The sequence below is a fragment of the Aulostomus chinensis genome, chromosome 14, assembly GCF_037954235.1.
Source record: "Aulostomus chinensis isolate RoL2024-O1b breed Wild chromosome 14, RoL_Achi_v1.0, whole genome shotgun sequence".
Lineage (NCBI taxonomy): Eukaryota > Metazoa > Chordata > Actinopteri > Syngnathiformes > Aulostomidae > Aulostomus > Aulostomus chinensis.
The window spans coordinates 10,473,740-10,497,772 of NC_141333.1; the positions used below are offsets into that span (position 1 = coordinate 10,473,740).

At 39.6% G+C, this 24,033-nt stretch overlaps 3 protein-coding genes across 4 annotated transcripts in view; 2 read left to right on the forward strand and 1 right to left on the reverse strand.

The window, feature by feature from the left end:
- The window catches only part of LOC147249705 (lisH domain-containing protein ARMC9-like), a 33,038-nt gene extending 29,674 nt beyond the window's left edge, over positions 1–3,364 (reverse strand). Inside the window, exon 1 of the mRNA XM_086223306.1 lies at positions 3,346–3,364. The gene's annotated coding sequence lies outside the window, so the exon portion shown is untranslated. The remainder of the gene's footprint in view (positions 1–3,345) is intronic.
- polr2h (RNA polymerase II, I and III subunit H) lies at positions 73–3,695 on the forward strand. 2 transcript variants are annotated; one of them, XM_086223310.1, is made up of 6 exons: positions 73–280; positions 1,896–2,032; positions 2,220–2,303; positions 2,550–2,643; positions 2,777–2,860; positions 3,388–3,695. In XM_086223310.1, the coding sequence occupies exons 2-6, from the start codon at positions 1,960–1,962 to the stop codon at positions 3,503–3,505; spliced, it is 453 nt and encodes a 150-aa protein (XP_086079436.1). In that variant the 5' UTR covers positions 73–280; positions 1,896–1,959; the 3' UTR covers positions 3,506–3,695. The 2 variants fall into 2 exon arrangements, with proteins under 2 accessions (XP_086079436.1, XP_086079437.1); XM_086223311.1 differs by lacking the exon at positions 73–280 and adding an exon at positions 1,081–1,315.
- Positions 3,696–5,953: 2,258 nt separating this feature from the next.
- mfsd8l1 (major facilitator superfamily domain containing 8-like 1) lies at positions 5,954–16,145 on the forward strand. Its single transcript, XM_086224869.1, has 12 exons — positions 5,954–6,355; positions 7,977–8,162; positions 8,268–8,330; positions 8,878–8,997; positions 9,217–9,296; positions 10,213–10,573; positions 10,774–10,847; positions 11,266–11,479; positions 12,736–12,858; positions 13,150–13,280; positions 14,518–14,622; positions 14,905–16,145. The coding sequence occupies exons 1-11, from the start codon at positions 6,280–6,282 to the stop codon at positions 14,596–14,598; spliced, it is 1,509 nt and encodes a 502-aa protein (XP_086080995.1). The 5' UTR covers positions 5,954–6,279; the 3' UTR covers positions 14,599–14,622; positions 14,905–16,145.
- Positions 16,146–24,033: the final 7,888 nt, after the last annotated feature.

Sequence of the window (24,033 nt, forward strand, 5' to 3'; positions counted from 1 at the left end):
AATTCCCCTAGGTGGCGGTAAAGCAAGATATGTGGGTACCACCACCATAAAACTCCGCCGAAGAAGCTCTAAACCGGAAGCAGTTTGCGCGCTAAGGGTCGAGCACATTGTTTAATGTCGTTCGTCTGGTTTTCACTGTATTCAATGAAGTTTTTCCTCAAAAAGAACTCCAAGGCATACTGTAATAGCCACACGCGTTTACACAGAGAGCATCCGACTGATTGTAAAGTCAGCGTGTGTACAAACAAAGCAAAACATAAAAATTTTCATCTAATTTGAGGTAAGATTCTGGAAATTGAAAGAGCAAGAAGCCAAAGTTAGCATGTAGCCTGTTAAATTGAATGATGACAGTAACTTTCAGGTTAATTCGGGGATGTCCGGCAACAACTTAATAAATTAAATTTAATTTAGAGATGTGTAAAAATATTATAATTAACAGTGGTTAGAGGTATTTTGCTGCGTTTGTCAGTATGCTGTACATTGGGGTAAAAGAAGTCCATGAATGTAGCGGGACAAATGTACAGGAGGTTACTACGCAACCTTTGGCGATAATTTAAGCCCGTAAGAGTCGTAATGTTTCCTGTGTTTTCTTTTTGGCGCAGTGGGTTTACAATTGATTTTGACAGCAGTCAAGTGGAATTTACTGTGACACTGTAATGAAACTTTTATGGATCTACAGGTTTTGGCTGTTTTTCTTAATTTAATTTAAATTCTACTCATAAGATGTGAGTTATAACCCATACTGTGTAGTGACCAAGTGTTAATTGCACATTGCATTGGATAAATGTGTCTTAATTGTCCCATAGTAACATTTTTTGTAAAAGTGCGCTGATAAGAAGTCAGTCAGGTGACAGAAATATAATCGGAAACCATTTTGGTACTAGGGCTGTAATCTCCCAGTCGACTGGTCGATTTATTAGTCGATACGTTCGGGCTCGACCAGAAGTCTGATTGGTCGATTTTGTTGCCACGTTAATTTCATCAGGAGGAAAGTACCAAAAGCACCCCTGTTTGACAGATATCAATCTATCTTTGAACACCCCCCCCCCCCCCCCGTTTTGCTATTTTGGACTAGCCCGACCCGCTAGAGACAGACTGAAGAGTACTAGAAGGCCAACGTCTGGTGGTTTGATGAATGTGTATTTAATTTTGACGATTTCATTTAAAGTCAGTCCTCGTCCACCATGTCAAAGACATGTGCAGCGTGGCAGCATTTCATGAAAATAGATAATGGGAAAAAAGTCGAATGCAATTTTGCAAACAGTTTGTATATCACAGCTCCACGACAAACACAACGACGTATCACGTAGAAACGGTAAGCTAACTGGTCCACCTTAGGTTGCCCCGTCAGTTTTGAGTGTATGAACATATCAGAATTGACATTTCAATGTTTTAGTCTAATAATTGTTTTGTTTTAATTGTAAAAATTCTTACCGTGGACTTGCCCTTTTGTGTTTAAGAGTAAAGTTTTAAGTTAAATGTCTATTTGTGTCTCAGCCGCGATGCTGAGCTCCTCGGTTCAGTCTGGCTCTGTGCGCAGGACAAATGACAGTGTCGGTCAATCAATTATAACGTGAAAAAAAACAATTGTCTAAATATTCCTCAACAGGTTTTGTGCTGATAGTTGACACAGTATATTTTTTATATATAAAATAAGTTGATTTTTAGTCGAAATTTGAGGGCTTCAGTCGACCAAGAATTTCTTTGGTTGATTGCAGCCCTACTTGGTACACGTTTAAAATTTAAGTCACTTTAGATTAAAATCCTTACTTTCTTGCATATTTATTATCACTAATGCAAGAACAGGTATTTATGGTCCCACTCAAATGATATTCTATCAGGCGCTGAAATAGTATGTCTTTATTTAAATGTTTTTTTTTTCCCTCTCTCTACAGGAACTGACTGGCTCCTCGTCCTTTTTCCTTGTCTTTTCCTGTGTTCCCAAGCAGAAAGTGAGAAATGGCCGGAATTCTTTTTGAAGATATTTTTGACGTAAAAGACATCGATCCAGACGGCAAGAAGTTTGACAGAGGTGCTTGAAATGTCTTTTAAAACTCGATCACACACGCGCAGGAACTCAAGGTGGTCATGAGTGTGAAGCTGTGGTCACCTTTGTAAATGCAAATTTTTGTAAAATTGTATCACAGACATCTCTACTGGCTCTTAACATTCGGCACTGTAGATGAGCTAAACCACATGACCGATTCTTTGGCCCACAGTGTCTCGTCTACATTGTGAAAGTGAATCTTTCAAGATGGACCTCATCTTGGACGTCAACATTCAGATCTACCCCGTGGATCTCGGTAAGGAAGCTACGTTTGTTTATCTTTCTGTCTTCTATCTAAGGATTGGAACCTTATTTAATGGTTGTTTGTCAAACATAATCATTAATTGTCCATTTTGTACACAGTGTAGCCACGGCAACCATTTTCCATATGTCATTAGAGTAAATTCAGACTCTCACAGCGTCTGAAAGCAGTAAAGCAGCACTCCTTAGACACTGAATGAATGCTCAAAAATCACCCGGTTTTGTTTTGATCTCATCGAAGGTGACAAGTTCAGGCTGGTCATCGCCAGCACGCTCTATGAGGACGGAACACCGGATGACGGGGAGTACAATCCTCAGGATGACAGGCCGTCCAGGTACAACAGTTCCTCTTCATGGACTCCTGTTATTGTTGATGTCAGATACAGCTTGTTTATGGAAAGAATGATCCAGACTTTGTCCTGCACTGTGGAGAGTTGAGATTCTGGTCCTATCACACTTTGTTTTCAGGGCCGACCAGTTTGACTACGTGATGTATGGGAAGGTTTACAAGATAGAGGGTGACGAGACTTCAACGGAAGCAGCCACTCGCCTGTGAGTGTGTAAACCAAGCTTTGCAGTTATATATCATCTCACACACACACCACATAATTCAGTAACACTGTATTTTACTTATTGTGTCCTCCCAGGGAGAGAGAGAATGGATCGTAAAAGAGTGCACACATGCGGCTTAAATAACATTTAAAAAGAGTAAAATATTGCGTTGGCTATGAATACGCACAGTATTACTTTATACCACCACAGCGTGTGCTTTGTTCACAAATTGTTATACATCTTTATTAGAGGTTAAAGTAATGTTGCTTCCTGTATCTTGTAACATTTATATTAAAAGAAGAAGAAATTGCAGGTGTGTTTTTAACTAAGTGAATCAGCGTTCTGTTTTCATCAAACTATCCACTCTTGCTTTGCATCACAATCTTTCAGTTTCATTAACTTTTAGATGAAAAGTCTCTGAGAGAGTGCTTGTTTTGCCTCTTCCATTTTTGACTTTACAAAACTTTAGAGTTTGTCTCACTCACCACCTTTGATCCAGATGTGTAAACGCGTCCGTCTCCTTTCAGCTCTGCTTACGTGTCTTACGGCGGGCTCCTCATGAGGCTGCAGGGAGACGCCAACAACCTCCACGGCTTCGAGGTGGACTCCAGAGTTTACCTCCTCATGAAGAAACTGGCCTTCTAAAACAAAGAAGAGTCGCGCTGAACTGAAAGCTGTCTGCTTACAGACACAATCACGGAGGTGGTATGAAACATTTAGATTTGTTCCAAATGTTTTCCTCCAAGAGGATCGTCGGCCGACAACTGAAGAACTGTCACAACCCCAGTCTGCCGGTAAACTGTAAATAAAGTTGTTGTTTTTTTTTACTAAAGGATTCTTGTATCATCAGTTACTTTGCATTACACAGTTGCAGTCATAAAGCACTTGAATATACCTTCATTATATTGTTTTTCAGATCTTATCTGTCCTCCTGCAGCAGCTTAGTTGCTATTTCAAATTTTCATGCATTCTGAGTTTATCATTTGTCCTGTGATAAAAGCAGACGGTGCGTCAGGAGACAAGATCTGAAATCTATCTTTGTATCAACCGTAATTGATACACACGCCTCACGATCAGCTCATCTTCACGTTAAATAGAGTTAAAACAACCACAATTCCCAGCTGACAGCATTGTCAGGTGAGGTCTGGTGCTCTAACTCTTCCATTTTGCTGTAAAAATAAATGTCAAAGGGTCATTAGAATTGTCAGCATGAAGGTTTATTCTTAATATTGGAAACAGCAGCCTCCTCTGATCTGTCCTTACTTACTCCTTTTATTTCTCAGAATTTTAACGAAATCTCATGGTCAAAGCTTAATTTCCCAAAATGAATCTTGTGGTTGGAATTTGATGAAAGTGTTACTTTACAAAAGTTAAAACTAGCTTTTAAAAGCACCTTTAAGACACTTCTTGTTTGTAGATTGTTGCCATGAACTGTTAAAATGCTGCGTACATGAACACAGGGATCAAACAGCCCCTGACTTGTTGACTCTGCAGGTATATTCAGATATTGTCCTCCCAGCTAACACGCTAAACCTGCCAGAGTCTGCTCTATATTTGCTTTCCTGACTGCAGAGTAAAATTCAAAACATTGAGGGGACAAAATTGAATTAAGGGGAGAGCTGAAAGAGGAAGCTGTTGCGTGGAATGCAGCCTCGTGGATGTCGGTGCTAATGAATGTCACAGGACTGAGAGAAACGCCGCGAACGGTTCACTGCTGCTCCTCCTACTGTATGTGCACGAAGGTTGAGAAATTGTAGAAACGGGAGGAATAAGACATGTCAAAACTACGTCCAACTGTTGGAGGAAGATGAAGTAAATCCCGTTTGAATTAGCCCGGCATGTTGGCAGATTTTTCTAAAGAAGTGATATAAAACCTTGAAAGACATTTCAAATGTGTTTATAAATCAAAACATACTTTTAGTCCAGCATGGAAAAGCTCCTAAAATGGTATTTTAGCATCATTATTTTGGCTCCTGATCAGCTTCTCTCATACCTGAATATTCATAATTTCAGTATTGGTCGCTGGTTAAATAACTGTTGGACTACAGAAGTGTAGTTGTGGTGCTACGCCATGTTAAAGGGACAGTTCACCATAAAAAAAAAAAAATCAGCCATGATCTACTCTCCCTCGTACTGACGAGACATTGGGGGAAGTTTCTTTTTAGTCTGCTGAACACCGCTTGAGTTTCAAGATGGTGGATGCAAAAAATGATGCAGAGACTAACATTCAAGCTTAAAAAAAACCACGTTTTTGCCTGACAAAAAAACACCATGGCATCAGCGATTTGGCATGTGAAGGCTTCATGGCACCTGGATTACTTTGGAAAAGCACTAATGAGGTTTTTATTATTATTATTAATAATAATAAAGGGTTTGAGAATTGGTCTCCATTCTCTTTAATCATTTGGAAGATTACTGCAAAACCTCTGAAACTCCATCAGCGTTCATGCGTGAGCACGACTAGACAATGAGTGAATTTTCATTCTTGGGTGAGTTTTCTCTCAAATGTTGACAGGAATTGGGCTAAAAATATGTGTTGACCTCCCTCTTTTTCAAAATTTTGCAAAAACAAATTCAATTTCGTTGAGACTAAAACGAATAGACAGTTTAAGCCTAAATTAAGATTCAAACTAGATCAAAATCAGCTGCCCAAATAACCCGAAGAGACAAAGCGCCACAGAAAAACTGAGGTAAATTTTCATTGACTGAGACAGAGTTAAAATAGTTATATTTACTTTGTTTTAAATGAGGCTAAAACATGAAGAGAAAAACAATACCTAAGCCAGGAAAAATCATAGATGAGAAGGACTGAATGTGAGGGAAAATGAACAAGGACATTGACCCAGGATTGTGATGTAATACTGGAGAGCGCTTCTTTTTTAAAATTTGGAGTTGAAACATTTTTGTGTTCTTTTTCTAGGTAACGTCCCTGATAGACTCATAAACAGTCAAATAAAGATTTGCATGACTTTTACACAAATACAGAGGATATCAAAGAGCTGTTCACCAACTTGCGCTGTTGAAGATACTAAAAATTCGCCTTAAAGGGTATGTCCTCAGAGAGGGGAGCGCTCAAGATAAACGGAAGTGACGTCTGTTAGCTCAACCCGCACAGGAACGTCCTGTTCGCAAGTGCAACCTTTGCACGGGATGAATCAACTGCAACTAGTCTAACCTGTCCCGGGAGTGTTGAGTGTTACACGGACGCGAACAGGCGTGCACACTGAGACACGGACGGCAACATGCATGACGCCTACGTTTCCCATTTCCTGCGGACAGACGAGTTTAAATGTCCCATTCGACTGCTCTAATCTGAGACACTGCTGTCGGGATTATGCCAACTCTGGCGGATTAGAACCGAAATGAGTTTTTAAGGAATTATGAGAGTGAGCAGTGAAGGTATTTAGCTGTCAATCAAAATGGATGACCAAAGGAAGAAGAAGCTGACCTTCTTGACCATCGGGCTCCTGTTTCTCTTAAGCGGGGTGGAATACGGTAAAATCTGATCTTGTTTCCTCTGTTGCTAACAGAAACATGTCTTTAATTACGTGGTGATGTCACACATTATTTGAAAAACCACAGTGGAGGATTATCGCCGTTTTAATGTGAGGGATTAAAACTAGAAATATATATTCTTGTGGAAATCTTTTACCTCAGATTTCTCTCAAAGCTGAAACAGTTCACCCATGGAGAATTAAACGCGGTCAGGGCTGTTTCCAAAGTTGTTCTTTTCCCCTGTGGAAGAATATTTCTTCATCTTTTTTTTCTCTTTTTTTTTTTTAACAAAAACTCAGCTTTTGTTACCAGAATCTTCCTCAAAATGACAAACTTGTTCTTTGGGCTTTTGAAACATCTCAAATAAACTGTATTGAACACATAGGTGATAAAATAATAGTAATAATAAAAAATAAAAACAGCCGTTAGGAAAAAAACAAGCTCAAATAGATATGAAAAAGACAGTAAAAAAATATTTAAAAATATCAGCTGTCAGTAATGTCAAATTTCATCCAACTTTTAGTAATGAGAACACTTTAAATAGATTATAATGATGCTAAAAGTGTTGTCTCTCTGGTTTGCATAGTCAAACAGATCCACAGTCTAAGGGCTGGGACAGAAAAAAGCTGGTCACTGAACCAGCAGGACCTGAACCAGCAGGGCCTGAACCAGCAGGGCCTGATGCAGGCTCCTGCAGGGGATGCACATAAATATCAGCGCCTCTCTGGTATCAGCAGATGGAACCTGCATCGGCTGGTGGAGCCTCTATTCATGCTGTCACCTCTACTCAAGTCTGTCAACCATTTGCTAAAAAGATAATGAGTAAACAGTGGGATTAATATGATTTGTGGGTTTTTTCAGAGATCATGGAGTTAAAAAAAAAGAAGTTACTTTTACCGTATACAATATCTGACGGTCATAAACATAAAATACTGACGTTAATTTATGGGTTACTGACCAAATCAGTTTTTAAATGTCAGGTATCTGCAAGAAAGACAAAAGAAAAGTCTGATATGCCACACGCCTGTCAGGGTCTTAGTATGTCCTTGATGCTCTTTGGGCCGATGCTGTGCAACTGAAGTGATAAGTGGCTCTGACCCGATGAAGAGGACCTTGGTTTTCTCACAACAGCAGTTGATATTTAACTGAAACCTGAATGTTGTTGATCCATGATAACAACCAGGCAAACAACACCTTTAACACAATCAGTGGTGTGGGAGGTCCTGAGTGTCTCATACACTTCTCCAGCAATGAGATAAAATACTCTCTTTAGTGTGTTGAGTCCTTCAATACGTCACCTGCAGTTACACACAGTCAGTAAGAAGGCTGGTATTTGTTACAGGACCCTTGTGTTGCGTCTGATAAGAATTACAAGATTTCTGTGTTGAAACTCAGTTTTATCACTCTCACATGCCAAGGTCTTTGTTAGCGGGAGGAAAATGGGGCCACTGACCAGCTGAGGAGACATTTTTAGCAATTACCTCCCGTCTGGTATGTAGTGAGAGCGCGCCGTATTGTGTGTCATCAGACCCCAGGAAATGATTCGGATGGGGTCAGCGCTTTGTTTCGTTCCAGTTTTTGTTGTAACGTCATCATCCCCTCGCGTCTCTCTCGTCCCCAGCCGTGATCTTACCCACCATATGGAGGTACCTGCAGATGCTGGATGCGGAGTCTTACTTCCTTGGCTTGGCTTTATCGGCGTTCAGCTTGAGCGGCCTCCTCTCTGGACCGCTGTTTGGTCACTGGTCCGACAGAACACGAACCACCAAGAACATTATTTTGTTTGCAAACCTATTCGAGATAGTGGGTGAGTTCACACTTGGTTACCGCACACATTTATTTAGCTACTAATGAGCTGAATTTTGTTGTTGTCCCTCAGCTTTATTCCCATTTTTGTTTGTTACCTTTCCAGGTAATTTCATGTACTTCATGGGCTATTCCAAGTGGCTCTTATTGTCAAGCAGACTGGTGGCAGGTGAGGCTATTAAAGAGATTCTGAGATTCTGTTCTGTATTTTTAAAGCTACGGTGCAGAACATCAGATAGCAGGCTTCGTTGTAAACTAGTCTGCAGCTTTAAAACTTTGTCTAAATTGTTATCAGTTTAAAACAGCCGCTTCATAATGAATCGCTTCAGTATAGCAGTTTGATCCATTTTGGTCCAAACATTTGGAAAATCTAGAGGAGCCACACAGTTATTTATTGAGTTAGCGGAGCGCTAACTGTGAGTAGCCAGCTTAGCTAGCATTAGCATTGCACATTGAGCTTTCTCAGTATGCAGCCTCCCAGTGGTGTGGGAATATTGCCTACACACAGACTCCAACGGGGCAGCCATTAGCTTAATGAGCATTGTGAATATTTGTTTGTTGATGTTAATAGGAAAATGTGGTGCACTGTAGCTTTAAGAGGAGACTGTGGATCAGGAATATGATGATACAATGGGACTCGGAGACGCTGCACACTTTTGGTTTCACCTTCAATGTGTCGGTGCTGTAATGGAATTGTGAAAATGTGTTTTCCTCAGGCATCGGCACGGGCGCAGGCTCAGCCATCTTTGGCTTCCTCACCAGAAGCACAGCCCCGGAGGATCGCGCCACCGTGTTTGCTGCTGTCATGGCATGTCGACAAGCTGGCCTTCTGATTGGTCAGTGCTCATTTGCTGGCCCGCGGATCATTGTGAATCAGGGATGGACTATGGTGCAGTGAGCTGGATTTCCAGTAGATTAACCTGTAAATGTTTCAGGCTCAAACAATGGTTAGATAAGAGATTAAGGACAATTACACATGGAAAAAAAATGAAGATGCTAGTTATTATCATATTTTGGCGGTGACATTAAACCTTTTAATTGTGTCTTTGGCGCAGGTCCAGCATTCAATATCTTCCTGAGGTTGTCTGATTTCCATCTGGGTCCTTTTGTGGTCAATAAATACACTGCACCAGGGGTAAGAAACCAAATATGGTCATTGTGAAGTAAATCAGTGGAGAGTGAAAGATAAACCAATCAGTCAGATCAAAGACAAAAATAGATCTGTTACTATCTAGCAGGTATTTGTTTAGCTAGAATACCAAACCCTTTCCTGTTTTGTTTTTGTTTTTTACATTTTCTGATGTGATCAATAAAGTTAATTTAGAGTTAATACACACTTCTGTGTCAGTGTTCTCAACTAATAATATGGATTTGGTTTCCCACAGTCCTCTGATGCAGTCACATGATCAACTGTAGCTGCTTGTCAGAAGTCAACCCTCGTTATTGAACAGCTCTAAGAAACCAGATTCAGTTATTGAACGTCAAGTAACTGAATTCATGTAGTTTGAATCAGTTGATTCATGATTAAACTTAAACAAAAGCTAAAACGATAGATGAATAAAACTACAAATATGACATTATTTTTGCCTTATGGTGCAATATAGAAAATCTGGCATAGCACTGATTGTCCTGGTCTCAGTCCCTGACCTGAAGACTGACGAGAGCATCAATGGAATCGAAAGCCAAAATTTTAATTGAAAATAAAATTCTATTAACCGCCCAACAGTGTCTTGTGGGGGCTTGAGAGTGACATTATTAGGAATTAAGGAATTAAGGATTTAATTAACTTCCAGTGGTTGTTTTTTTTAATAAAACATTCAAAGCAATAGAAACTCTTTTTTTTTCCTTTTTTCTTGTCTTAAAAAATAATAAACTGATCATGACTTGAGTTATAGAAGAGAGCAGACCCGACAGAGAGATTTTAACTGAGCATTTGCATTTAATAGACAGTTACTGATTAGTTAAAAAGCGAGATTCAACATCAATGAAACAACTATGAAAATAACTTATAAAACTGCTTAAACGTGACTTTCACATTCTTCATCTCTCAGTTGTTCATGTGTGCAATGTGGATCCTCCTCCAACTGGCGGTGGTCCTCATGTACTGGGACCTGTCGCCTCCAGAGAGGGCGAAGGAATCACTGACACACAAGAACAAGAGGCGGGAGAAGGAGGCCGGGCCAGTTGGAGGTGATGAAGATGACCAAGAGGAAGAGGAGGAGGAGGATGACGAGGGAAAGCCACTGATGCAATCTCAGGATCTAGCGGGGTCTTATGGCTCCGTGGTCGCCCCTAACCACACTGCCACTTCCTCAAACGCGACGGCGAATCATGTTTCCCAGCATCCTTCGCTCGTGACGTCAGAGTCCCAAGAATCCTCCAGCCCCTTTAAGAACTTCAGCATATCTCAAGGTAGGTGCTTGTTCCGCTAAGCCCGGCGATGCCAACATCACTCTAGTTTAATAAACAGCACGTAAGAAAGTTCTGTTGATGGTGTCATGCTAATATGACTGGTCTGGTCATAAACCTAAATCTGTCTTTTTCTGGGAACCCTGCCGTGCGTCTCTGCCTCTCCTGTCTCTATCCGTCTGCCTCTCTCTTTGAGTCTGTAGAGTTCCTGAGGGAAGAGGTGGTCGTGCTGCTGGCTGCTCAGTTCATCACCCTCTTCAATCAGACAGCGCTGGAGGTGCAGTTGATTATCAGAAATCAATATCACGTGACTTAGCAAGACTGAAGCTCTGTTTCGAGTTCTCTAGTCTGGGTTTGTTTGTACTGTTTGTTTTAGAATGTCAAAACAAATGAAACTCCTGGGAAATGAAATCTCACACACGATAGGTAAATGTTGATCCAGTTCCTTTTTTTAAGCTAAGTTCAAATGGTCCTGATAAATCTGGAAAAGTCATGGAATTTAAATACAGCCTTGACTTACAGGCCTGAGAAAGTTTTTGAAAAATAAATAAATAAATAAATAGATAGAGCCAGTGTTTTTTTTTGTTTGTTTTTTTTTGGTAAATTCCTGGGAATGTATTGAGAAAAATGCATAAGAACCCTGCAGAGACAAAGACGCCGTGATAATCTGAGAATTAACGAGGTGTCCTTCACAGACCATGGTGACCCCCATGACCCAGAAGTACTTCAACTACGGGGAGCTGGAGAACAGCGTGATGTACTGTCTGTGCGGTGTGGAGGTGATCGCTGGCTTCCTGTTTGTGCGCTGGCTGAGCCGGCGTGTCGCTGAGCGTGTGGTTCTGGCCATCGGCCTCACCATCTGTAACATCTCTGGGATCTGGTGCCTGATTTTCCTGGCTAAGCCTCTAGGTCAGTCTGCGCCGCGACTGAGTAAACAATTCAGTGTTGGAAAGTAAACTTCGGAAAAAAAAAAAAGCTGGATGCTGAGATGAAAACGAAAACAAACAGAAAATACTTTTTCACCTTCTGTGTTCCAGCTCATTTCATCGGTCCCGTGTCTCTTAGCTCTAGTTTACCCGAGCGACACGGCGGCTGTTAGCTTGCCGTCGGGCGAATGATTCAATCCACCTCCTTTGTCAAGAACCGGTTGAGCCATTTGTCACTCGTGATGTCACATTACAGTGGCGAGACTACACGTGGAGAACATGAGTACATCATCCCAGAGGCGCCCATGCTGCGTCTGCTCTCAAAAGGGGCGAGAAAGTCTGTCGTTTTTTTGTTTTTTGTTGTTGATGCCGCCACAAGTCTCCCAGCAAAGCAGCTGCAGGAAGCACATCATCCACTGATTTATTTGTTGTCGTAAAGCAGGATTACAGTCATCTGATGATGTTTTCTGATGCCAGTACCGAGCTGCACATGATTCTGCCAGTTATTTTTTTTTAGTCTTTCACATGGTATGACAACCCAACACACAGTCTGATCAAGTGGCTGGCAACTGAATCGCAGCTTGTTAGATAAGGGATTTTTAACAGCAAGCAAATTAGATACTTTTTTTTTTAACCAAAAGGATGGAAGGTAGAGAATGTTTGATTATTAACTAAACGTCCTGATAAGGTAGAATCCTGAGTTAAGAGTGAAGGAAAACCACACATGAAACAAAGACACAAAATCAAGCAAAAACCAATGAAACATTTCCCTGACAATAAAAATAATATGCGTTACGATTTCATGCAAATGAGAACATTTAAAGAAGTTGATAGATGAACATCTTGAATATCTGAGTGGTGGTGACACAAACGTTTAAGAAACTTTTATTTTCATGATGTAAAAAGTTTGATCTACAAAATCAAAACAAAAAAAATCTCAGGAAATGCTCATCAACAAGAGTGCAAGATAGAACAATCTGAGGTGGATCAAAGTCCGTTTTCCGAAATGTTCAAAAGCTCTGACGCTTACGGTTGATGAGGTGTGTTACATGGCGCACAGTCAAAGACTTTATGTGTAAGTTCCTGGTCATGGTTGAAACAACCCTGAGCAATATTTTGTCTAATCACAGAACTCTCCCCTACATTTTAAATGGCCGGTTTTTAAAAGTGAACCTATAATAACTGGTGTGTGTGTGTGTGTGTGTGTGTGTGTTTGTTTTCTGCTCTGCTCTCCTGCAGGCGATTTCCCCTGGCAGCTGACGGAGTTCATCGTTGGGGTCTTCCTGCAGGTTTTGGGGCTGCCATTTGTCGCCGTGGCCCAAGTTTCCCTCTTCTCAAAAGTTACTGCTGAAAAAACACAAGGTGAGAAACAGCACCATCCAGTGGAGAAGAGGAAACATAGCCTGCAAAAACGTGACGCTACTTCTTCAGTGCCAAAGCAGTTGACACCAATGACGCGACAAATAAATACAGAAATCCATGTGGTCGCTCAAGTTTGATATTCAGTATTATTTTGATTGTAACAGCAAATTACTGGAGAAATGGAATTGTTGAACAAGAAGGAAATATCCAGGAAAAATGTCCTTTGGAATGAACAAATACCCCAGGCTGTATGTTGAGCTCTCGTGTGTTTGTCCACCGCTGGTTTTTCAGGCTTCAGTCAGGGAGTCCGGCGATCAGTCGGAGGTCTGGCTACTATCCTGGGCCCTCTGTGGGCCGGTGGCCTGACTGAGAACTTGTATATCATGATGGGTGTAATGATGGCGCTCCTGGCACTGCTAACGGTAAGCCAACAGAACAGAGGAAGGAAACTGTTGCCACATAAACGTTTTCTTCTAAGACTTTTTTAATTCTCTGGACTAATCTGACTGGATGAGAAGGAAACAATTAGCCACATCTTCTTTCACACAACCCTTATGACACTTTGATTTTTAGCCACACATGGGGAAGACACTTGTGAACCATATAATTGGTTTAAATCTGCATTTCATTTCTGTTATAAAGGGAAAAACATGTTGCAGGGCGATTCTTCTTTGCAGGACAGGAAGGAAACAAACCACACGAAAAGCTTTCAAGAAAGAAATAGGAGATTCATGTTGACATCGATGACCAGGAGGTCCTTTTGCATGAGAGAAGCAGCAAATCCACTCACAGGCAACTTCATCAGCTACACCTGTACAGTGTAATGCAGCTGCCAACCATTTTAGTTTTGCAAAACCTATTTTGCAGTTTTTGTCTGATAATGATACTTAAGTTGCTGTCAAGTTTGTAGTGGCGAGTATCTTGGCCTCGTATCGTCCTTTCAGTGTGACGCGGTCCAGTTTAACACCGCGGCTAACAACGGCGTCATGAATGAACATTTTATAAAAAAAAAAAACCTCTCCGACAAAACGGAAACTTGTCCTCTTAAAGGCAGAAGTTGTAGCGGTGCTGTTGCGTAAAGGGAAGGAAGGCTGTGTGCATCCTTATAAAAACAGAAGAAAACAACAAAAAGTATCCAAGAGACAAATCAGAGTTGCTCAGCATCTGTTTCATATCAACTGAGTGTTTTTTTTATATGTAGTCAGTATCTTAGTATTTATATGGGATTATTCCGACATATGGCAATAGAACTCATGATTTTAGTGGGTTTTAAGGGTAGTTTATGAATTTCAGCACTTCATTTATATTTGACACATACATTTGCACGTCCCGCAATTTGTGTCTTGTAAATGACTTCATTGATAAGTTGACGTCTGTCAGTGGAGTCAGGGAATGACTGTTGTTTCAACAGTGTCGGCATCCATTTATTTAGCTTGTGCATGCGTGCGTGCGTGCATGCGTGCATGCGTTTGTGTGTGTGAAGCCTGTCATTGACATGCAAGAGTAAATCTCATGTATTTTACGGGAACCTTACAAGTACATTTTGGAAAACCAAATGAAACGACGGATTAAATAAACAAAAAGAAATATAGGCTAGAAGTGAATGAGAGTTTCTTATAAATTCTGATTTTATTATTTATCTCATTTTGTTGACTACAGCTGATGCTGGTCTTCTCATACAAGCGGCTGGTTGAACCCTCCACAGAGGAGCACACAGAGAGCCAGGACAACTGCGCTTAGTCCTGCCGCAGAACTTGACCAAAGGTAGCTACCCACTGGTTAATCATGACTACTGACAAATGCACACGGACAAGTTTGGGATGTTTTTCGAACAATAATCTTGAAGTGATACATCGGTGTGCAAATTATTATTATTATTATTATTATTATTATTATTATTTTTAAAATTAGTTTGGGTATGGAATGGATGTGACAGATACATTTTCAGTTTTTTTTTGTGTGAAATGCTGTAGAAATTAAATATATTGTTTTTTCTTAATCTCAAACAAAGGTTTTTTTTTTGTTTTTGTTTTCTCCCTCTGCCAGAGCAAAGCGGGAGGCTGATGAACGTACTGATCTGGTGAATATGTATATTTCCCATGGAAATGAGGAATCCTGCTGATGCCATATTTGTCCAAGTGTTGGATGAAAATATTCTCATCCTTTTTTGTTGTTGTTGTTGTTGTTGTTTTTACACCAATCTACCACTGAGGTGCATCTTTTGTGTGTGTTTCAGCACATACAGTAAAATACACCCGTTTGTTGTGTTAAATTAACTAAATGAAATACCCGGATTAATATTTGCTGTTTTAAAATGATAAATAAACTCTTCTCTCTATATATACTGAAAACCTCATCTCATGCAAAAAAAAAAAGGAATGGAAAATAGTGTATTTGTTAGCTTATTAAAATAACGGGTTGGAAAAAATGTATTGCATCTCGTTGATATTTTGGCCGGTAAAAAATAATTAACTAATTTTCCTGTTTAAGAATTAAATACTTTTTTTTTACTTGAAATACCAAAATATGATGCATTGGATGAATAATTAGTTACGAAATATTATAGTTACATTCATTTTACTTATTCTCAGTTTATCTCGGCTAAACATTTGTATTAACTGTGCGTTTATTGTCTTTTCAAATTGTATTTATTCATGTGTTTTTGACTAAATTTCGTCATTATATCACTCACTGTTTAGGTTTTAACAATAAAAATGTAAATCTGGGTTTCAATGATAAGAAGTTGTTTACACTTGTCAAGGGACTTTGGGTGCCAGAAAGATGCCGTAAGATATTTTTCACCCGCGGGGAAAATGATTTCTATCAATATTTAATGTGCTCTTTGGATATCCGTCCAACACATAATGAAGGTCGATATGGAAAATATTACTCGGACTGGTGAACACTATTATTTAGGCACAGTGAAGGAAACAGTCTGATGTGGGTGTAGTGGATATATTGTCAACACTAGTGGGCACTCTTTATCTTTCCTAAATACGGAGTCCTCTTTAATGTGCGGTGTGGATCCTTCATATTCACAAAAGAGTCAAATGTGTTTCATTGGCCGCTTTTGATTTTTTTTAAAATCCAACAAAATTTAAAATGCAAAAATTTGACTATCGTTTATGTTTTGAAGTAGCAGCTCATGAAAACCCCCAAAAGTTTTGAACTGATACATATTCTTATTTATTATTCGTAAGGCATCGTGTGGTCATGTTTGCTAACTTTTTTGTAATATTTATCTCTAAGAAGAAAATATAAACCTTCCAAAATTTTTCATTGTCTTGTTTCTTTATTCTGTCAGACACCGTTAGAGCGTGTTTGGGAATAATTATGAACGAGCTGAACAGCGTCAGCAGCACCAAGTATGATCACAGTAGCAAAATGTCAGGCTTTAATTTTTTTATAATTAAATTTTTTCTGTGTATTTAGATAGTTATTACGTTTTGAAGTCAGATATACAAAATAAAAAAATTATATCTTTGAATGGTAGAAAATAGGACTTTTATTTGAACTAAAATTGGTGTCTGTAAGAATAATTATTATTAAAATAATTATACAGTCAAAGGTTTTCTGATTAAAAACATTTGTAAATGAATTGTAACTGGAAATGTCAATTTGAAGAAAATATTCAGAAATACTGATAAAAGATATATCAGAGTTTTTGAAATAAATTGATATATATAAAAATACACTTTCTATTTAATATATATCATGTGTGTGGTTAATAAAATATATAAATGTGTTAAAAGTATTTTATTTTTATGGAAGGAAAAAAATAAAATCAGCAGTTAGGATTCATTTATTGCGTCATAATTTACTTTAAATGTTATTCTGATTTACTTCAGGAAAAACAAAAATGAAATACACAATGGAAATTCTATTCTATTGAGAGGGAAATATCTTTTCAATATTAAAATATAATATTTGGTATAAAAACCCCCAGAAATTTACCAATCTACAATGCAGATACATTTTAGTAATATCTATACAAAATGTAAAAATGAAATGTAATTTAAATTCAGTCACACACATGTCTAAGAACTGAGGCTATATGTAGAAATAATGTATGTATTGTAAATGAATAATTCATATATAATTCAGTTGATAAAAATTATATTACGCACCCTTTAATTTGGCGAAACAAATCAAATTGTAACATTGAAGTTTTTAATCGGAGAAGAAGCCCCACTGGGTGTCACTGTGACTTCGCTGGCAGGACCAGAAACCAGAGGGAGGTTTAGCGTTATTCTGATGACGACACGTCGTCTGGCTGATGACATGGTGGCGAGGGGGCGTGGCTTTGGTTGTGAACTCTAGTTGAACCCGTTTTGATGTAGGGCACTGCAGGCTCAAATATATTACGACACAGGGCCAGTAACAGAGATATTTTGGGTTCTTACTTTTTTCCCTAACCAACCCCCCCATGCATACACACACATACACCCCAAACACAATTGGCCTGCAGCAGCAGTCTGACCGAACAGCGACCCTGTGTATCAGGGTCAGAAGTGTAGAACACGTCTAGTGTCATATAAGCTCGCCGCTACGTGTTCTCAGCGAATCAGAAGCAGAGGCTGAGGCATATACAGCCAAAATCGACAACGATAACGGACGTGAACTTTCGGTGAACTGTGTATTTTCCTCAACTAGACGGGGCAATGAGGGCAGGTGGAGTTCAGTGGGGCTTAAACTGTTTTTTTTTTTTTTTTGTTGGGTTTTTTTATGTGTGTGTGTGTCGTTTTGTTGTTTTTCAATCTCTTTTCCCAGCCTTTACGGAGTGACCTTCACCAACTATAGTGAAGAGATGAATTTGAATGATGCACTGCAACACTGACGTTGCAGCTTAGCCTGAAATTCACACAGGAATACGAACAAAGTAACACAAGAGCAATAGCAACCACTTCCTCCTTCGCCTTTTCGCCCGTTCACGTGCACTGTACTTCCTTTTTTCTACAGGACAGCTTGGTGGTTCGAGAACAACACCTTCATCATTCTAAGACTTTCATGAAGCGAGCCCAGATGGGTAATAAATGGCTAGAAGTGCTCTCAAACCGGAGCTTCTGGACTGCCAGGTGATATGAAATATGCACTGGTGTCCCGCAGTATTAATGTTTGTCCAAACCCCCCCCCCCCCCAAAAAAAACGGCTCTAGCGTCGTCAAATCAAAATGGTGGCACTGACAGAAACCTGTGAAAGTGTGTGAGTGTCCCTGCATGAATAGCACTTGGATCCTCTGTAAATAATACATGTGTCACACCGGAAAGGTGCAGCATCTAAAAGATGGTAATGGAGAAAAGAGAGCAGCAGAGTGCTTCAGTTGTGGCGGAATAAAAGATGCACAGTGACATAAAAGTCTGCCAAAACACAGAGTAAAATTCAGAGGGTTTCACGCCAAAGTTCAACTTCAGCTTCACTTCCTGGGTTTAAAAGGTCATACGAGAGTTTTTCCTTTTTTTGAAAAAAAAAAAAAAGAAAAGAAACAAAAAATGAACTCCATCTCTGTCACCCAGGGGTGTGTGACATGCAGAGATTTTTTTCTTTGTCCTATCTATGAAGCATGGTTGTGTAATGCTTCTTCTGACTGAATGAATAATTAAATGTGCGTAGCCTATAGCCGCGGCGCCCTGGGCTGGCAGTTAGCCAGCTGCTATTACACAAAATGAGTTCTAATTTTGCCAAATGGTTCATGTTCAGACATCTTCAGCACTGGAAGTTTTCCTCTAACAATCGCCTTACAAAGTCACTCTTTGGATTTTTTTATTTTTATTTTTTTAAATCCAGAGATGTGAAAGATGTTTGGGACCTTTGAAATCGTCTTGACCTGCGATGGGATCCGAGTGGCGCGTGACACATGACAAGTTTTCAAACCCTTTCAGTAAAGCATCTCTCTCCATCTCCGTTGGTCTCAGGTCCACTGCACATGATTTTGGTTCAAACAGTAAGAAGACGAAGGAAAACGCCGATCTCCGGTCTCTCTCAAGTATCGAGGAGCAAACAGATATTGAAAAACTGAGTGAAACAACATGCCGTCTATTAATCTGGATGTTTTTTGAGTTGAATTCCTGCTTTCTTCATTCATCTAATACAACTCCTTATGTCTATAACAATCTTTATCACTGTTTTAATTGTGCACTAACTGACCACAATCACCGCCCACCCACCCACTCAGCCAGGCGAGATGTACCTCCACCCTCATGCGTCCCCTCCACACCCAGAACAGAGATTACTAGCCCATCTGTATCACCAGAGCCAGGCCACGCTAAGCCGATAGGAGCTCTGCTCAGCAAGGCACCGCCGCAATTGTTAACCCTGATTAACTTGATGTGGCGCTCAGTAGAGGGAACAGTGTGAAAATCAAGCCAGTGCCGTGACCCAGTGCCCTGCCGCTGAACCGAAGTGGAATTGGGCAAACCTGGGGAGGGATGATGAGAACAGAAGCCGGAAAAAAAGTGAGAGAGGAGTGGAGTGAAAAAAAAAAAACAGGAATAAAAAGATATACGCACAGAGATTAGGACAGCTTGAGGCTTCCACCAGAGATTGCAAGGGAAGAACAGATATACGCACATGAATATAATAGTGCAGTGAAAACAGGGTGTCAGCAGCAATACAGATTCCAGCAGTAAAACATAAATTGCTATGACTTTGAGTGCCCCTATTAAGGGCTTCTGCACAGCCGCTGGGTGCAACAGAGCCCATTAAAGATTCCCTTATAACTATTATTGTACGATTATGATTGCACAGACAAGGTAGATGTTTTCTGTATAGTATGAACTGGAGCGCAGTTAAAAGATGCTAGGAATTTAGCTTTCATTCACGTGTTGTCCTGGAGGCATATCAGACCTGCGCTTGTCGTACTCATGACATGACATGGTGGAGAATCCAGACTCAGCCTCGCTACATAAAATATCATTATGTTGACTCCCTTGTTCAGTCTCGCATATTTTTTTCATATGGAGGTTTAAATTATTGAATGCAATGGAATTCCTTGTCAGATGACATTTGAACCAACTGTATTATGGACTTCATATATAATATTATGCATTAAATTAGTTATGTGCCATGGATAATGCTACATTATATGCTTCTCAGTGTGATGGCCTTTGTATAATTCTTCACCAACGAGCCTCATATATTTCCATGTTTGGCAAATAAAGATGCATGTGCAGAGCTAGTTCTCTACCTCGACATGCACCACTGCCGATGTCGCAGTTTGAAAGGTCAAATTCAACCATTATGTCAACTGTAATTCCACTTTTGATATTTTGGATTCATTTAGATGGCAGGAAACCGCCAGGCATTTAGCATGTAATCTCCAGTTTAATGTGAAATGAATGCAAAAATGGGCGGTAAGTTGTCCACGTCCATGAGTCACATGAATTTAGATGACTCATGTTTTCCCCTGCGACTTCTTATGAAAGAACTTCATTTACACTTTATTTTCAATATTAGAAAAAAGGGTCCATGTTGCAAATTACTGCCATGGAAATAATAATTTTTAAACATAAAAAGGAGCGGTTAATGTTTGTGTGGCCAACAATTTAACATTACCGTGTATTTTTCAAACTAAAAGGCTCAATTTAAAAAATGTAAATCAATAAGTAAACGAAGGCTCATAGTTATCCCCAAACTAAGACTTTCATTTTTTATTTGTTTCTGACAGTGGGCTTGTTTTATGTTTTGATTTGAATCTGGATGCATCCATTTCAAGGCATTTATAATTGTTGGTGCACTGATGACTGTAAATCCAATTAAACCAAAAACAACCAGAAACAAAAATACTTGAAAATTGTATCCACAAATGTATTTATTTTATCATTTGTAACACCCAAAGTGTAAAGAACTGTGCTTTGATGGCATGGCTGTGTACATGATGGGGGAGCCGGGGGGGTTGTTTTGGATTAGGACGCTTTAGGGGAATAATACCTCACAATGACACCCCCAAACAAATGGACAGATAATAACATGTTGAACCTTGTACCAACCCCAGCAGACCCCTCCCATGCTCCTGGCCCTTTCTCCTTTGACCTAATAATTAAGCTGCTTTTGGCATTTTAAGTTGAGAAGCAGCTTTGCCAACCTGCAGTGACAAATCTCTCTCAACTGCTTTGTGGAGGCTGTGAGCGTCTTCCTAGTGATGCATGGATGCATCCCACTGAAACTGTGAGAATATCTAAATCCACCCTCTGCTGAGCATAAACATTTTTGATTTACTTTATGAATATTAATGATTTGGAGAAAAAAAAAACAGTTTTCAGCTGTATCCCAATATATGGGTGAACGATTTGTTGTGCTCCATCTGAGGCTTTGTGAAAATCAATAAAATGCGAGTAAAGGGGGAGGGAAGTATCGCGATCATGTAAACATGTTGATGGCCTTGTTTAGTCTGTGTTGCACCAAAATGTTTGTTCATTTGAGCTTTGAAGCATTTAATATGTGACTATTCACGTGTGAATGAATGGAACTTTGAGCGATTTTGGACGTGCAGGCTAATTTACATCTCGATTACATACTTTATAGTGCAGCTTACCATCTAGCAAAGCTCTTTTTCATTGGGTTTCGATTGACTTCACGCACATGAAACTCCAGATTCTTAAATCTGTTCTTGAATTATGCGGTGAACATCAAGTTTACGGTGGTTCTTGTTGCGAGTTAATGCAGACGGACTCATCTAAAACTCTTGCACCACGCTGGTGTAACTGTTGATATCAGAGGCTAATTAGCATCTGTAAGATGTTCTTTTAAAACCTACAACAAGTGTAAGATTAAACTCCAAACTAATTCGAGCAGCCTACAAGTGCCAGACACAATCTGGGTGAATAAAATCCAAAAATTCTCATTTATTGCTCATTTTAGATAGCTTATATTTCACATATATTTTCAAATCCACAATCTGGACTTTTTTTTTTGCGTAAAAATTGACTCTTTTTTTTAATAGAAAATAATTTTTAAAAAAAACTTTAGTTACCATAAAGACAGCACATTTTCCACATGCTGTGCAGATGTTTAGCCAGGCATATTTCTCTTAACCTATAGGTGTGATCACACCCCGACCTCAACAACAAACAGTCAAAAACACTCTTCTCTAGATTCAACCGGACTGGTGAGAATGTGCCAACTATGTGGATGTAGCGGACGTTAAGAGAAACAGACAGGAGAGTGAGGGAGAGTGGAGAGAATGTGAGAGGAGGGAGCCTGCAGGGGGGTGCTGGGGGGAGCCTCACAGAAAGTAAGGGTCCTAGGACATGCTAGCATTACAAAGCAGTGACCCAAGATTAAGCACAGTGGACAGTAGCAGTTTGATTTGAACGGGCAGTGCTGTGTTGTTAAATCACTCATTAAATCCAATTAGAGGGAGGTAGAGGGAGACAGACTGGAGGGTGGATAGCGTAGCGGTGGTGCTGCTACTCCTGTGGAAAGATTTCATGTCAAACGAGCAGGTGACAAAGTCCCAATGTAACAATGGGGCTCCCCACTTGTTCCGCTCCTTTCTGCTCTCAGCTCTCAATCACAGCTCAAACTTGCAATTTTAACATCTTCGGTCCTGTTCTGAACGTAGGTGTAAATTCACCCATCGAGGACATCATCAGGAGGTGGCGTGGGCCGAATCCGGACACATTCTTTTTGCAGTGTGCAATTTATCCGGGGGCCCCGCTGTAGGAATGCCTAATCAGCAGACATCCTCTGGATAATCGGAAGTATGTACTCATTCACACGCCAACTGTGTCATTTTATTATTATTACACAATGTCTGAAAATTTTTAAAAGCCCATAGAGATATATTATGAGTGTGTTAAATATCTTGAGCAATTTAGTTTGCCGGGAACCTGCCAAGGAATATACCCAACTGTTTAGATTTTGTCTTTTAATGTCTGTCAGACTAGGCGGGGTAGCGAGATCCCATCACAAATGGTCATTTGGGACACAAGTGGAGACAAAGTCTGGTGCCAGGTGTAAATTTATACAAGCTTTCCATTTGTGATCAATCAGCCATCTTATTGGCATGTGTGAAGAGGGCCGAGGCGCGAGGCTCCTGGACAGACAGTGACACAGTTGACAAGTCAAACAACAATCGGTCTGACCAGCTGAGCTTGTAAATACACTCTCAAGCCAATTAATGTCTGATCAAATTAAAGAAAACAGCAGCTTGAGTTTTGTTCTCATGTGGCAACGAGACACTGCGGTCACACCAGAGCAGTGCCAAGACAAATGGCACACAATTACAGAGCATAACACCACCCTGCTGTGGCCTCCTAATAACCTTTCTCTAAACTTTCACAAAAAATTACCATGGACAAATGCCCCTAGGCCTCCTGGGTTTAGTAATCCATGCACAGTTTCTTCCTCTCAAAATTTTACTCTCTTCACAACTTAATCTTTTTTTCTCCATTTTACACGCTTTACAAAACTTTTTTCCGAGAAATGGAAAGCAATGGGTTTATGCACAAACAAACAAGGATGGATTATGAGAGACTTTGACAATTTAGTCATTCTCCGCATGAAGTCTCCGTGGGTTTGTTGAGCTGTGAGCTCATTCTTGTTTACTTCTTAAACCTTCACAGCACTGCACTACTCTAATGCACTTTGTTTTTCAACTCAATTTTCCTGTCTTATCTGTGACTCATGTGTAGTACCTCTTTGTTCCCTGTCCTTTCTTATTCTGAAACCTTAATTTGAAAAATTCTTTGCCCTAATTGGATTTGCCTGATTACCCAAATTAACAATGGTTGAATAATTAAATAAACTGAAATTATTAAAAGGGTTATACATTAGATTAATGCCTCTCAAATGGAGTTAAATACCGTATCCCCCTCAAAAGATGGATTTTACCTAAATGTTTATCATTTATCTAATTCATGTTTGTTGTTTAATGTGTAAGGATTCACAACCCACATAAATATCAAATGATACATTTTAGCACCTTATACAGTAATCATTTTCTTGTTTTATGTTCCCAAATTTCAAAGTCTTAATTTTTCTATGCCAGTAATGTTCATGTCATCTAAAACAAGTGAAATGATGTAGATAAAGATAAAAAAATAAAAAAAATCGCTTCCCAGCAACTGTAAAAATACATCTTGCTAGATTAGCAATACTTGGGGTGCCACTATTGTAACTTTGTATCGTGACTTATGTGTTGTTAAATATTCATGAGCATTAAAAATGTGACATTAT